At 41.4% G+C, this 16,685-nt stretch overlaps 1 protein-coding gene across 2 annotated transcripts in view; it reads right to left on the reverse strand.

The window, feature by feature from the left end:
* Window positions 1–16,685, reverse strand: part of pla2g6 (phospholipase A2, group VI (cytosolic, calcium-independent)) — a 131,587-nt gene that overhangs the window by 93,430 nt on the left and 21,472 nt on the right. For both annotated transcript variants that reach the window (XM_059954072.1, XM_059954073.1), the window contains 2 exons: window positions 11,911–12,126; window positions 3,887–4,070 (listed from right to left, as the gene is read on the reverse strand). In XM_059954072.1, coding sequence (XP_059810055.1) covers window positions 3,887–4,070; window positions 11,911–12,126 — 400 coding nt within the window. The remainder of the gene's footprint in view (window positions 1–3,886; window positions 4,071–11,910; window positions 12,127–16,685) is intronic.

A 16,685-nucleotide genomic window follows, 5' to 3' on the forward strand; every position in this document is an offset into this window, starting at 1 on the left:
TTGCAAAAGCATTCTGATAGAGGTATTAAAAACCATGCAGAGTAGAGACAAGAGTAGATAGAGAGAGGCTGCTCCCACTGGCAGTCAAATCTAGGGGAAGCAGAATGAAGGTAATGGTCACAAGAACCAAAGACACATAAGACATTAAAAATAACAACACAGCACAGTACAGGCCGTCAGAACTACAGTGTTGTGCCAGCCTTATCTATTTATTTATTGAGATACGGTGCAGAATAGGTCTTTCTGTCCCTTCGAGCCATGCTGTCCAGCAATCCCCTGATTGAATCCTAGCCTAATCACAGGACAATTTACAGTGACCAATTAACCCACCAACCTTTGGATTGTGGGAGGAAACCAAAGTACTTCGAGGAAACCCATGCGGCGACAGGGAGTACATGCAGACTCCTTACAGGCAGTGTCGGGAATTAAACTCAGGTCACTGGTACTGTAGAGCATTGTGCTAACCACTATGCTTTCGTTTTAACCTTCTCTATGATCAATCTAACCATTCCCTCCGACATAGCCCTCCATTTTTCATTAATTATGTGCCTATCTGAGAGTCTCTTAAATGCTCCTAACGTACCTGCCTCTAACACCATTCCTGGCAGGGTATTCCACATACCCACCACTCTCTGTATAAAAGACATGAGTGAAAAATCGCAAGATATTTGGATGCAAAACGCATTGCAGGAGACAATTAAAGCAAATTAAATTATTGCATTCAATATTTTCTTTAAGAAAATAATTTGCAAGGCTATGAGATGATGGCTAGGGAATGGTACCAGTTTAAATGCTTTAGTGTTAATCACATAGACACTTAATGGGCCGAATGGCTTTTTTCCACACAGCAATCATATAGTATCCTTGGGAGGTTTCAATTCCTTTAGTTTCAATGGTTTGAAAATTATTTACTTTTCCTCCAGATATATGTTACCTACTTTTCATTGGATATGGAAAATCTATTGACCCAAAGCTTGAAATTCTCAGCTACACAGCGAATAGTTCAACTAACCTCAAGGCACTGTGTCTCTCTTCAAATACAGAGAAGTTTCTTAATTACACAACAATCTTTGCATCAGCTGCCCCAGACAAACTCCGTGTTTTCACATTAGGCAAGAATGTAGTTCACTAGACATGAAATCACATTCAAAATTTTGAAATACAAATTACTGGATAAGGAAACTGACGTAATGAAGTCAGTTTCAAAGCAGACTAAACACTTGTCCTGTCCAATGCTTTGGCTCTTAAATTTTGCCTCATGCTGCTAGAACTTTGGCCAAAATGTAGTTTAATTTTTACAGCTTTTCATCTCTGATGTCAGCAAAGAGCAGACTTTACTTTCCCTGTAATTTCATTATAGAGGTCTCAAGGAGGAAAACACAAGTTCAGCATCTTTAAGTTCTACCACTAACAGCTTTCAGATTTTTAGCTTGAATACAAGCACCCTACTTTTTTAAGCATGTTGGTTCAGAGGATGATGATTAACAAAAACAAAAGCTCTGGAAATCTGGAATAAAATGCTCAAAATACTCAGCAAGTCAGGCAGCCTCTCTGGAGAGAAAAAGGTTTTACACTAAAGACAATTCATCCTCCCTCCCCCTTCTCTACAACAACTTCTGTTGTTAAACATTTATTTCTAAACGATGCTAATTCTCCAAAAATCTCATCACTTGAAATGTTAACCCTATTTCTCTCTCCACAGATGCTGACTGACCTACTAAGCAATTCCATGCTCGCTGGTTTCATTTCAGCTTTCCAGTACCTGCAGTATTTTATCTTCATCTTTACAACACCTGTGATTGGACAATCTGGGCTCAATTCCAGCCGCTGTTTCTAAGGAGCTTGTATGTTCTTCTCATGACTACATGAGTGCTTCAGTTTCCTTCCACATTCCAAAAGTCGTACAGGTTAGAGTTAGTACGTTGTGGGCATGCTATTCTAGTGCCAGAAGCATGACAACCACGTGAGGAGTTTCCAACACATTCTTTTACAGTGTTGGTCATTGACATAAAAAACACATTTCACTGTGTTTCCAAAAGCAACACAAGTGAATCTGCAGATGCTGGAAATAAATTTTTTTTAAAACACAAAATGCTGGCAGAACTCAGCAGGCCAGACAGCATCTATGGGAGGAGGAGGTAGTGACGACGTTTCGGGCCAAAACCCTTCATCAGGAGTGAAGTAACATGGGATGGTCAAGGGGGGATAAGAAGTGGAGGGGGGGGGAGAGGGATAAAGTAGAGAGCTAGGAAGTGATAAGTTGGAGGGAAATGGGCTGGGGGAAGGTGGAGAATTATGGGAAATAAAAGAGAAAGAAAGGTAGGGCTGGGGGGAAATTATAGTGAGGGGGGAAAAGAGATAAAGAGAACCAGACTGAAATAATAGATAGGGATGGGGTAGGGGGGGCAGGGGTATCAATGGAGGTCTGTGACTTGGATGTTCATGCCGGCAGGTAGGAGGCTACACAGGCAGGAGATAAGGTCTTGCTCCATCACTTCCTAGCTCTCTACTTTATCCCTCCCCCCCACTTCTTATCCCTCCTTGACCATCCCATGTTACCTCACTCCTGATGAAGGGTTTCGGACCAAAACATCGTCACTACCTCCTCCCATAGATGCTGTCTGGCCTGCTGAGTTCTGCCAGCATTTTGTGTTTTTTTTTCACCATGTTTCAACGTTTTGATGTACAAGTTGCAAATAAAGCCAACCTAATCTAATCCAATATTCATCGATATCCAAAAATCCACTGGCCTCTGATCAACCAAAAAAGGCAACAGGGCCTCCATAGCCCTCATGGATACAGAATTCTAAACATAAACTCAAGAGATTCTGCATATTCTGTATATCCACAGCCCAAAAACTGCTGTAGGAACTCAGCGAGTCAAGCCACATCTACAGAGGGAATAAGCAGTCACCATTTCAGGCCAAGATCCTTCAAGACTGCTAACATTCTCCAATTTCTAACATTCACCACTCTTTAGATGAATACATTTCTTTCCACCATCTGTGGGGAAAAACACTCAGTTAACGTTTTAGGTCAATGGAGTTAATTGCTTTTCTCTCCATAGACACTGCGTGATCTGAACAGTTCCATTACATTCCATCTTTAATTCTGCTTATAAATTGGTGATTACCAGAGAACCACATGATTTAAAATAAATCTATACTTAAAGATTCTAGAAACAAATCATACTATCTATCAAAATAGAGCTAAAGATATATTTGAAAAGGAAGAAAAATGCAGGTTTGCAAAGAAGAGCAGAATGTACACCAATAATGTTCTCTTGCTGTAGCCTATCCACTTTAAGGTTTGACGTGTTGTATGTTCAGAATTACTCTTCCACACACCGCTGTTGTAATGTGTTGTTATTTGAGATACTGACACCTTCCTGTCAGCTTGAACCAATCTAGCCATTCTCCTCTGACCTCTCACAAACAAAGCATTTTCACCCACAAAACTGCCGCTCACTGGGTGCTTTTGTTTTTCCCAACAACATTCTTTGTAAATCCAGGAGATCGGGAGTTTCTCAGATACTCAAACTACCCAGTCCAACACCAACAAACATTCCATCGTTTAAGTCACTTAATTCACATGCCTGGCCTGAATAACAACTGCACTAGCCAATCATGTCTGCATGCTTTCACACATTGAGTTGTTGCCATATGATTGGCTGATTAGATATCTGCATTAACAAGCATGTGTACAGGTGTACCAAGTAAAATGGCCACTGAGTGTTTAATGACTAATTGTTAACTCCTCTTAAAAAAATCAGGCATAAACACAATAGGCAGAATAGCCTCTGTTATGATATTTTTTTATCAGACAGAATATTTAGTAAATGAAAGACTTTAAACAAGAAAGGATCATGCTAAGATTCCGTGCATACCTCAATGATCTGACAATTTGACTGCTTAGCAGCATAGTGAAAGACTGTCTCCTTGTTTTTATCTGCAATGTCCAAGCGAGCTGCACATCCTTCCACGAGCTCCCGAATGCAGTCTACATCCCCCTTCTTGCAAGCCAGGTGTAGAGGAGTCATGCCCACTTCACTTTCTGTGTCATTGATGCAGCTGTGCAGAGAATTGAATGAATTGACTTTATTTCTTACATCCTTCACATACATGAGGAGTAAAATTCTTTGCGTCTCCATCTAAATGTACAATGTGCAATCATAGTAATTTCTAATAAATAGAACAGTCGATGTAACATAGAAATACACTCAAATCAGCGTGAGTTAATCAGTCTGATGGCCTAGTGCAGGGGTCGGCAACCCGCGGCTCCCCGTGGTTTGTTAGTTTTTGAAATGTAATTCGAAATTTGAAGATTATGGTGATCTTGTACAATTTAAAAACGTTGAGGAGACCCCATTTCCTAGCGCATCCGAACCGGCTCACAATTAGCCACTGTTCCGGCTAAGGGAGATAGCCTACGGGGGTTTGTGAGTACGTGTCTTTTAGAGCATCTGCGCCCACGGGGACGGGTTGAGGGAGGCTTTAAAGCAAGGCTGTTTAGTTCGAATAAAGTTACCTTTGACTGCAGTGTCTTTATTTTAGCGCTGCGTGTAGTACACCGCTACAACGTGTTTTTTATCGCTATTAATATACATCACCACTGCCAATGCCTGACACCCGCCAGTGCGCGCTTTCTTTTAATTCTTCGATCCAAGGTAGGCTAACTATAGAGTAACCTTCAACCCAACGTCCTTTTTTCGGAGTTCAAAATGTTTTTGTTGCATGCAGAAATGTAATTTTGTTTTCTCTGCAGGAGTTCATCAATTTCATAAATGCAACACATTATAGTTTGTTTATACATAGCATAAAGGCAAAAAAAAAACCCGTTGTATGCAGTGTTATTTCATTTTAAATGTCAAACGGGTTTTGTGGCTCCCAGTGTTTTCTTTTCTGTGGGAAATGGGTCCATATTGGCTCTTTCAGTGGTAAACGTTGCCGACCCCTGGCCTAGTGGAAGAAGCTGTCCCGGAGCCTATTGCCAAGGAACTTAAAGCTTAAAACAAAATTGCTTATTATTCTCATGATGAGCCTGCTCCTCAGACACTCTAACAAAAAATATGCAATAGTTATCCTGCACTGAAGCAGGTGAATCATGCTCGGTCCCAAACCACCAGGTTCAGGAACAGTTATTACCCTTTAACCATCAGGCTCCTGAACCAGCGTGGAAAACTTCACTCATATCAATACTGAACCGATTTCACAACCTACGGACTCACTTTCAACTCCTGTTGAACTAAATTGAATTGGCTTCATTACTTACATCCTTCATATACACGGGGAGGAAAATCTTTACGTTACATCTCAGTCTAAATGTGCAATGTGTAATTTATAGTAATTTATAATATATATTATGTACAACAGGATAGTCAATATAACATAGAAATACAGTTGTGTCAGCGTGAGTTCGGCAGTCTGATGGCCTGTTGGAAGAAGCCGGGATGGTTGCAGCTGAAACAGTTTGTGGTTGGGGTGACTCAGGTCCCCAATGATCCTTTCGGCCCTCTTAACCCACCTGTCTTTGTAAATGTCCTGAATAGTGGGAAGTTCACATCTGCAGATGCACTGGGCTGTCCACACCACTTTCTGCGGAGTCCTGCAATTGTTACAGTTCCCGTACCAGGTAGCGATGCAGCCAGTCAGGATGCTCTCAATTGTGCCCCTGTAGAAAGTTCTTCAGATTTGGGGGCTCATACCAAACTTCTTCAACTGTCTGAGGTGAAAGAGGCGCTGTTAATGCCTTTTTCACCACACATCGTAAAGCGTATTAATTTTTTTTTGTATTTGCAGAGTTTATCTTCTTTCGTCCAACTTTGTGTGTAGGTTTTCACTGATTATTTCTATGTATCTACTGTGAATGCCCACAGGAAAATGAACCACAGGGTAGTGTATGGTAACATATACGTACTTTGACAATGAATTTACCTTGAACTTTGAACTAACCCGGTGATGCTGAGGTGTGATCCCATTATTGGTGATGCACATCATGTCATGCCACAGGTAGATTAGAACAATAATTTTTAAAAATGGTTTTATTTTACAGAATTACAGTTAATTAATTTTATGTAAACAAGCACGTACCTCTGTTTAAAGTTATATTTATTCCAAGGCGCTCCTGCATTCCTTCACTGTAAACATGAGACCTTACCCTCCCATTTACCTAGTACTTCTGGGCTTGATGAGCTGTATTGGCTTCTGATAAAGCAACCTCTTGATTTCTAAATTACCATCATTTTCAAGTCACTCCATAGCTTTATCAGCTCCAAACCTTCCAAACATGAGTGCCCCCCAATCCATGCCTCTTGTTAAACCGAAATATAATCACCCCACCATTAGTTGCCATATTATCTACTAAGTTAACCTGCTAATCTCTTTAATTTCCTCTTTCGACATTCCTTCTTTCTCCATAAACACATTCTTTGATGCTTTCGGCCAATTGCCCTTATAACTCCTTAAGAGATTTAATACATCTCCTGTAAAACACCCTGGAAGGTGTGTTCAATGTCCAGAACTTTACCCTGCAGTTGGTGGGAGACACAAATTGGCCAAATCTGGTGAGAGCAGTAAATGAAAATCAAACAAAAAAACAGCAGATGTTCAAAATATGAAACAAAAAATAGAAAATGTGGCTAGCACTCTGCAGGTCAGAATTCACGATGAATGTCTTTGACCTGAATTGTTAATCTTGTTTTTATCTCTTTCGAAGATTAAAGATTAGATTTGTCACAAGTACATTAAAACATATTGTGAAATGCATCATTTACATCAACAACTAACACAGTCTGAAACTGCACTGGCGGCAGCCCGCAAGTGTCAACATGCTTTTAATGTAATGTAGCAGTCTTGCAACTTATTAACTTGAACACATGTGCCCTTGGAACGCACAAGGAAACAGGAGTACTGAGACAAAATCCACGCAGTCACAGAAAGAGCATATAAATTCCTTCAGACAGCAGCATGAATTGAACCCTAACCTTCAAATTGCAGATGCTGTAAAGCCTTACACTAACTGCCACACTACCATGCCCCCTCCCCGTTGATGCTACCAGCATTTCCTGCTTACTTGGGACAACCCTTAAAGAACAAAAACTAATCAAGAAAATAGTCAGGATACCCTTTATTTGGGACACTATGATGCTTAATTGGGACGGGAGACTGCTGCTGAACAGTTCCTAACTCAGTTGTGTGCACAGTAGCCGTTACACAGACTTAGAGCACACAGTTTTTAAAATAGTGTTAGCTGTTTGTGTTCAAAAAACAGTGATTTTTGTCACTGATCATTGGCAAGAAATAAGCAGCAAGACAATTCAGAATTGTTTTCACTGAAGTTTCAAGCACTCAAGCTTCAAAATGCCAGAAAGGGCCAGGAGTGAAAAGGAAGCAATTTCACTATTTCAACAAGTTAGAAACTATGAGGAATTTGAAGAAATCGACAATCATTTTGAATGTTACAATGGAAATGAAAATTTGGAAGATGCAATCATCAAAAGCATTGTATGAAGGCAGTCCATTAGCTGCACGAGGTGTCTGCGCTAATTTTGTTCATTTACAGTCCATCAAAAGAACACTACAGTATCTTCGTTGTCTGTCATAACCGATGATGACAATAAAAGCTGTATGCGAGGGTTTTAAAAGTGGAGAAGTCATTGCGATGGGACAGTTCCACTGTCCTGACCTTGGAAGTCCAGATCTAATGGTATGAGTAGTCATCACAAACTGGGGTCTTGCAGTGGATGACCATGACTTCTGTGCTTTATCATGCCCTTCGCTATCTGTGAATTATTGCAGACCACCTTCTTTGTCGTTGGATCTCGGTGTTTATCTGCCCATCCACAGGATTGATTTTACATGCTAGGACAGGCATGTCCCTATTTCACTGGGGAATGAGGCCCGCCGGCTATCCTCTCCTGGTTCAGCCCCTTGCTGAAGCAGTGTACCAGGGTGTGGCTGCTGTCACATGCAAACAGCTACTTACAGTGACAGGTGAGAACAGAGTGTCCAGTGGGGACCAAAGTTGAGTGAGTTGCCCCAAAAACTACACAACTAGCTCCTTCACCAGAGGTGCTACCCCTTCCAAGACACTCTATCCAGGGGTCAGCAACCTTTACCACTGAAAGAGCCACTTGGAACCGTTTCCCACAGAAAAGAAAACACTGGGAGCCGCAAAACCCGTTTGACATTTAAAATGAAATAACACTGCATACAACGTTTTGTTTTGCCTTTATGCTATGTATAAACAAACTATAATGTGTTGCATTTATGAAATTGATGAACTCCTGCAGAGAAAACGAAATTACATTTCTGCATGCAACAAAAACATTTTGACCTCCGAAAAAAAGACGTTGGGTTGAAGGTTACTTTTAAGTAAAATACTCAACGTCTATTTGAGTCCTTCTTGTATTTATGAAAAACGCCAAACTTAAATTTGCTGCCAGCAGCAAACCAAAAATAACGTCAGCCAGCTGTCAACCTGAAAAATAAAAGGACTATTTCACTGAACAATGAAAACATATGAATATACGTAAAATAATAGGCAATTAAAATATTTATCATCCTTGTTCAGGTTGACTCACACCTGACAATGCAGTCGTATTCAGTAGGGATGGATCGATGCTTAGGGGAGTGACCAGGAAGGATAATGTGTTTTTTTCCTCTCTGAACTCACAGAAGCGTTTCCCAAACGATGTTTGCATTGCGATGATTGCCCAATGTAAATACTCCGAATTTATCATGTCGTGACCTTTTTTGAACTCTCTCAAATTGGGGAAGTGAGACAATGTGCCTTTCTGTAAATCTCTGGCAAGCAACGTCAACTTGCGCTCGAATGCCAAAACATCCTCCAACATGTGCAGGGCTGTACGTCCTTACCCCGTTGAAGAGCTGTGTTCAGCGTGTTCAGGTGCGCTGTTATGTCTACCATGAAGTGTAGCTTTTCCAGCCACTCTGGCTGTTCCAGCTCAGGAAAGGTGAGCCCTTTGCTGCCCAGGAAAGTTTTCACTTCTTCCAGACACGCGACAAAGCGTTTCAGCACCTCCCCTCTGGACAGCCAGCGATAAAAACACGTTGTAGCGGTGTGCTACACGCAGTCAGTAAACTGCAGTCAAAGATAGCTTTATTCGAACTAAACAGCCTTGCTTTTAAGCCTCCCTCAACCCGCCCCCCATGGGCGCGGATGCTGCAAAAGACACGTACTCACAAACCCCCGTAGGCTATCTCCCTTAGCCTGAACGCTGGCTAATTGTGAGCCGGTTCGGATGTGTCAGGAAATGGGTCGCCACAAAGTCTTATTTAGATTGTACAAGATCACCATAATCTTCAAATTTAGATTTACATTTCAAAAACTAACAAACTAACATAAAATACATTTTAATTAAATACTGACCATGTAGCGGTGTGCTACACGCAGCGCTAAAATTACGACACGGAGTCGGTAACTGCAGTCGAAGGAAAAAACTTTATTCGAAATCTTCAGCCTCACTTTTAAGCCTCCCTCAACCTGCCCCCCATGGCGCAGAGGCTCCAAAGCTCTGTGCTCGCAAACCCCCGTAGGCTATCTAATTGTGAGTCGGTTCGGATGTGCCAGGAAAAGGGTCGCCACAACCAATTATTTCCCAAAGCAACAGGGAGCCGCAGCACAGACGTAAAAGAGCCACATGCGGCTCCGGAGCCGCGGGTTGCCGACCCCCGCTCTATACTCTGAAGTGTATGCTGCCACTGGGCAGGAGATCCAGGAGCCTTGGGTCCCACACCACCAGGTTCAGGAATAGTAATTACCCTTCAACCATCAGGCTTCTGAACCAGCATGGATAACTTCATTTACCTCATCTCTGAACTGATTCTATGACCTACAGACTCATTTTGACAACTCTTTAAAATTCATGTTCTCTCTATTATTTTTACTTGCACAATTTGTCTTCTTTTGCTCATTGGTTGTTTGTCAGTCTTTGTTTTATGTATAGTGTTTCATAATTTCTATTTTAATTATTTTTTTCTTGTAAATGCCTTGAAGAAAATGAATCTCAATGTAATATATGGCAATGTATACATACTTTGAAAACAAATTTTACTTTTTTAAAAATAATATTCACTAATGACCCTGGACAAACTCCTCTCATGGTCCTGTATCTCAGAACACATCAACCATCCACTTGCTACATAAACCATTTTCCTAAGAAAAACATGCAAAATGCTGGAGGATCTCTGCAGGTCACCCAACATCCATGGAGAGGAATAACCAGACAATTCTTCAGGATGAGAACCTTCAGTCCTGATGGAGAGCCTTGGCCTGAGGCTTTGATTCCCTTTCAATAGCTGCTGCCTGACTTCAGGGTATAAGGTGTCCAGGAAGGAGTAGCACCTCTGGTGAAGGGCCTAGTCGTGTCTTTTCTGGGGCAGCTCACTCACCTTTGGTTCCCTCCGGACACACAAATTAAATCAATTCATTGATGATCCAATAGCCTCTGCCCTCCACTCTGTTCTGTCCCATCCGGAAAATCGGGCCTCATATGCCAAACTGCTGTTTATAGACTTCAGTTCAGCGTTCAACACCATCATACCCAATGAACGGTGGGGAAACTGTCCTCACTGGTCTCAACACCTCCCTCTGCAATTGAATACTGGACTTCTTAACAGTAAGGCTACAGTCAGTCCATGCGGGCAGGAGTGTCTCTAGTCCCATCACACTGAGAACTAGTGCCCCCCAGGCTGTGTGCTCAGCCCATTGCTGTTCACACTGCTGATGCATGACTGTGTCGCAGGACCCAGCTCAAACCGTGTCATCAAGTTGGACTTAACACGAATGGTGACAAGATGGAGTATAGAGAGGAAGTGGAGTGGCTGGTGGATTGGTGCGAGAGGAAAAACCCAAGCCAGCACACCAAGGAAATTATCGTGGACTTCAAGAGGTGCAGGCAAACCACCCCACTCTGCAAATACATGGCTCCTCCATAGAGTGAGTTAAGTTTATCAAGTTCCTGGGAGTTCACATCTTGGATTACCTTACCTGATCCCTTACTATCACCTCCCTGAACAAGAAGGCACAGAAGCGCCTCCACTTCCTAAGAAGACTGAGGCAAGCAAGGCTCTCATCTTAATTGCGTTTTGCAGGAGCACTACTGAAAATGTCCTGAGAAGTTGCATCTCCATCTAGTATGGGAGCAGTCAAGCATTGGACCAGAAGTCCCAACAAAGGACCGTGAGAACAGCTGAGAGGTCTCCCCACGTTAATCAGGAGTGCTGCATATGCTGGGCCCTTGGTATCCTCTATGACATTCTACTATCAGGCAGGAAACAACCATGTATAAAAACAAGAACGGTCAGGTTGAGAAACAGTTTCTTCCCTCAGGCCATTAGGATTTTGAACTCCCGAATGCATCATATTCAAAGTGTCACTGGCTAATCTGTTCCGTACCTGCCAATATTTAAATGAATGTACTTTAGTTTGTTACTTATGTGTGATTCAGTTGTAGATTTTATCCCTACCTTCATAAGTTATCATGTGTAATGTTTACTACTGTGTTTTACACCCTGGTTCAGAGAAATGTTGTCCCATTTCTATATACATTTTATGGCTATATATATGTATATTATATAGATGTATACAATTAAAAGACAACAAACTCGACTTGCTGAGCTCCTTCAGCATTTTGTGTGACTTGCTCTGGATTTCTAGCATCTGTAGAATTCCTTGTGTTAACCATTTCCCCAAATTGTTCAATGTAGAACCTCGGGCAGAGCCGAGCTTGGATGGGGATTTACTTGGGTCTGGTGCCAGGGATATAGTCGGTGCACGCCAGTCCAGCATCAGTCATCATTTACTATTGAAAATTTACACCATTGGCTACAGGAAACAAAAGATGGCAGTAATTTATATCCCTACAACTTTGAAACACAAATCCTTTACCTCATAATGTGATTGTGGCGGAAGCTCTCCTTCATGCCCATCTCCACAGCAATGTGGGCCAAGGGCCAGTCTGGGTGGCTTCGCAGACAGTCAGTCAGCTGTTGCACAGTGTCAAGTTTCAGCGAGCCCGAAGCTACCTCGTAGAACGGCCTCATCTTCTGTGCAAACTGTAAGAAGACAGTTCTTCCCTCCACTTCTGAGCTTACCTGGAACAACCTGTAAAGGTAAGAAGGGTATGACATAAGAATTAGGAGTAGGTGTAAGCCATTTAAAGTTCAAAGTAAATTTATTCTCAAAGTACGCATAGGTAACCATATAGCACCATTACACTCATTTTTACAAGTAGAACAAAGCACTAAAATAGAATCAATGAAAAACTACAGACACTTCCAAACAACCACTGTACAAAATTCAAACTGCGCAAATACAAGGAAAAATAGAGAGATAAGAGAGATGTGTATGAGGGGGGAGAGAGAGAGAGGGGAGGGGGAAGGTGGAGGGCAGAGTGGGAGGGTGAGAGGGAGAAGGAATACCAAGAACATGAGTTGTAGAGCCCTTGACAGTGAGTCCATAAGACATAGGAGAAGAGTTAATCTGTTCAGCTCATCAAGTTTACTCTGCCATTCCATCATGGCTGATTTATTATCCCTTTCAACCCCATTGTTCTGCCTTCTCCCTGTAACCTTTCATACCCTTACTAAACAAGAACCCATCAACCTTCAGTTTAAATATACCCAACGACTTGGCCTCCACAGCAGTCTGAGGCAATTTCCATAGATTCACAACCCTTTGGCTACAGAAATTACTAGGGTCCTAAAGAGTCCATAGGTTGTGGAATCAGTTCAGTGTTATCTGTCACTTTCAGTCTACTCCATTATTCATTAACATAATGGCTTCACTAATAGCTGAGATTATTTTGCAGTGAAGTACAAATACAACAAAAACCTTGTGTGTGTCCGCAGCACAGCCACATGGGTACAAGCAACACAGACTGTGAGCACACCATCTTCAAGCATGATGCCCACATCCCTTTGATTCAGAAATCTACCAATCTTTGTTTTTAATGAACATGACAAGTGAACATGAAAAAAATGAACAGAGGGCACAATGTCCAAGAAGAATCAGAATCAGGTTTAATATCCACTAACGTATGCTCTATGAATGTTGTTTTGTGGCAGTAGTAGAAATGCAAGGCATAAAGAAACCTGATTCTGATATGGGTCTTTATTGCTGACTGAATGGGAAAGGGCTAGGGAGAGGGGAATCATGATTGGGAAAAGGGGAAGGAAGCGGGAAGCACCAGAGAGACAATCTGTAATGATCAATGAACCAGTTGTTGGAATCAAATGACCTGCCTGGTGTCTCAGGCTGGGTGTACCTACACCTCATCTACACCACCCCCTACTCTGGCACTCCTTCTCTGTCACCTGTCCCACTCCCCTCCCGCAGCGCTCTACCCTTGCCATTCCCAACAACCTTTGCTCCTGCCAGATTTACAAACTCACTCTACGCTCCAAGTTGACAAATACCATACTGTGCAAAAGTCTTAGACACCCTAACTATATATATATGTGCTTAGGACTTTTGCACAGTACTGTATAAAAAAAAAGTTAAATAAATAGTGCAAAAAAAGTGTAGTGTTCATGGGTTGGTTCATTGTCTGTTCAAAAACTTAATGGCTGAGAGGAAGAAGCTGTTCCTAAAACATTTAGTGTGTGTTTACAGGCTCCTATACTTCCAGTCTGATGGTAGAAATGAGAAGAGAACATGTCCTGGGTGGCAAGGGTCCTTAATGATGGATGCCACCTTTTTTTTGAGTTATCGCATTTTGAAGATGTCCTTGATACTGGAGTTGGATGAATTTGCAACCCTTCACAGAATTAAGTGATATTAGAAATTTGAATACACTCAATGGCTACTTTATTAGATACACCAGCTCATTAATGCAAATATGTAATTAGTGAATCACATGACAGCAACTCAATGCATAAAAGCATGCAGCCATGGTCAAGAGGTTCAGATCAAACATCAGAATGGGAAAGGAGCATGATCCATGAAATGACTGTTGTTGTGTATCTCAGAAACTGCTGGTCTCTTGCGATTTTCACACACGGTGGGAAAAACAGAAAAATCCGCTGAGCAGAAGTACTGTGGGCAAAAACACCTTGTTAATGAGAGGTCAGAGGAGAATGGCCAGACTGGTTCAAGCTGATAGGAAGGTGACAGTAGCTCAACTAGCCACATTACAACTGTAGTGTGAAGAAGAACATTTCTGAATGCAAAAAACTTCGAACCTTGAAGTAGATGAGCTACAGCAGCAGACCACAAACATACGCTCAGTGGCCACTTCATTAGAGTCATGAGGTCATTTCAATTCTTCAAGCGCTCTTTAGAACTTAGACTCTCAAAAATTTTCAAGCAATTCGTCATTGATTCAATTATAAATTATATAGTCTGAAATAGCTGAAGGCTCATTATATCACTCTAATGGCAAAAAGAACATGTTTGAAAGCAGCTTAATCCAGTCACATTTCCACCTCCTGCAGTTTAAAATGGTCTTGTTTATACCACAGAAGACGTTCACCCAAGCAAACGTGAAAAATGCAGCCAAACAATTTTGTTGTTGCCAACCCAACAGCCTCTGGGCGTTATGCCACAAATGAAGTTGTCCAGTGGGATTATTTAGGGGGGAAAATGCTCTGCATAATTGGAACCAATCTTTCTTTTAATTTATTGAGATACAGCCCTTCAAGAGATGCCACCCAGCAATCCCCCCTTCCAATCCTGGCCTAATCAGGGGACAATTTACAATGGCCAATTAACCTTCCAACCAGTAGTCTTTGGACTGTGGGAGGAAACCAGAGCACCCAGAGGAAACCAATGCGGTCAAGGGGAGAACGTACAAACTCCTTATGAGCAGCTGTGGGAATTGAAGACGGGACACCTGTACTGTAACCATTACACTGCCGTGTGTTTGCTGGCAATGTTGCCCTGGTTAAATAACAACCATGCTCTCCTCTCACTGTTGCCATTGGGAAGGAGGTACAGGAGCCTTAAGTCCCACACCAGCAGGTTCAGGAACAGTTATTATTCTTCAACCATATGACTCCTGAACTGGAATTAATAACCTCACTTAGCTCAAAACTGCGCTGAGTCCAAAACCTATTGACTCACTTTCAAGGACTGTATAACTCCTGTTCCTCATTATTTATTACTTATTCAATATAATTTGTTTTTTTATTTGCACTGATGGTCTTCTTTCATACATTGTTTGTCCATCCTAGTGTGTAATTTTTCATCGATTCTATTGATTTTCTTTACATTTACTGTGAATGCCTGCAAGAAAATTAATCTCAGGGTAGGGTGCGTGGTGATATATACATCGTATGAACTTTGATGTTTTTCAAAAAAGTCTTAACCTTCTTTCTAATTCTTTCCAAAGGCTTCATCTTCCTAATTCTGCAAATTTTTTCCTACTTATAATCCTCCAAAATAATCATGTTCCTAAAATTCAGAATCAGGTTTATTATCACTGATACATGTTGTGAAATGTGTTGTCTTGCAGCAGCAGTACAGTGCATACAAAAAGTTACAATAACAGATATAAAAATTAATAGGTAGTGCAAAAGGAGATCAAAATAGTGTTCATGGACTGTGATGGTGAAGGGGAACATGCCTTTCCTATAACACTGAGCATTGTTTTCTCGCCACATTATAGAGCAAGATGTAAACTTGCTCTCAATTCCAAAATACATAGTGCAAACAATAGGGATTAACAAGGTTGCGTTCATAGGTTTGTGGGCCGTTCAGAATTCTGACAGTGCAGGGGAAGAAGCTCTTTCTAAATCATTGTGTGTGGTCTTCAGGCTCCTGGGCCTCCTCCCTGATGGTAGGAATGAGGAATGGCTAGGGTGGTGAGAGTCCTTAATGATGGATGGTGCCTTTATTTTGGCTACCAATCCATCAGCTACCATTGCTCTCAACTCCAGGATTCTCCCCCTGAATCTCGTCATCTATTTTTCCCTCTTAAAAAACTTGACTACCTTGACCAAGGTTTTGCTCACCTGCCCTGACAGTTCCTTCTGTGGCCTAGCCTCTATTTCACTTGATGTTTGACAACATCTTGCTAAGAACTCTTGGATGTTTTCCTAAATTAAAAGGCCTGTTGTTGCTCTGTTGTGACATGGGTCAATTAACGGTTGAGAGGAAGGAGACAGCAAGAAGTTTGTTCTCTGACCTGTGGGATGTGCACACAGATCTGAATTGGGTCTTTGTCATTGGTATGCATGCTAAAAAATAAAATATAATCGGATAGGTCTAAATGAATATTGGTCTTTTATCTTAACCAAGATGAAGAATGAACTTATTCTTCAATTAAAAATAGCACTGGTTAAATCTACTCAAGGTCCGATGCTCTGGGCAAATTAACCAGTGTGATACCAGGACAAAGTTGCATAAACTTAGTTTGTTTTCCCAAGTTCAGTACACTGAACCATGATCTAATCAAAGTATTTAAAATAATGAAGGAATTTAATATAATAATTAAAGAAAAAACATTTCGATGTTGATGAAATTATAATGTCTTAAAAGTAAAAAAATTATAACTGATTAGGATTAAGATTAGCTTTATTTTTCATATGTACATCAAAACATTCAGTAAAATGTGTTGTAAACACAAAGTACACTGCAGATACTGTGGTCAAATCAACACGTACAAACAAGCTGGATGAACTCAGGTCAGGCAGCAACCGTTGAAAGGAGCAGTCAACGTTTCA

This window comes from Hypanus sabinus, chromosome 29 (genome assembly GCF_030144855.1).
Source record: "Hypanus sabinus isolate sHypSab1 chromosome 29, sHypSab1.hap1, whole genome shotgun sequence".
NCBI classification, from domain to species: domain Eukaryota; kingdom Metazoa; phylum Chordata; class Chondrichthyes; order Myliobatiformes; family Dasyatidae; genus Hypanus; species Hypanus sabinus.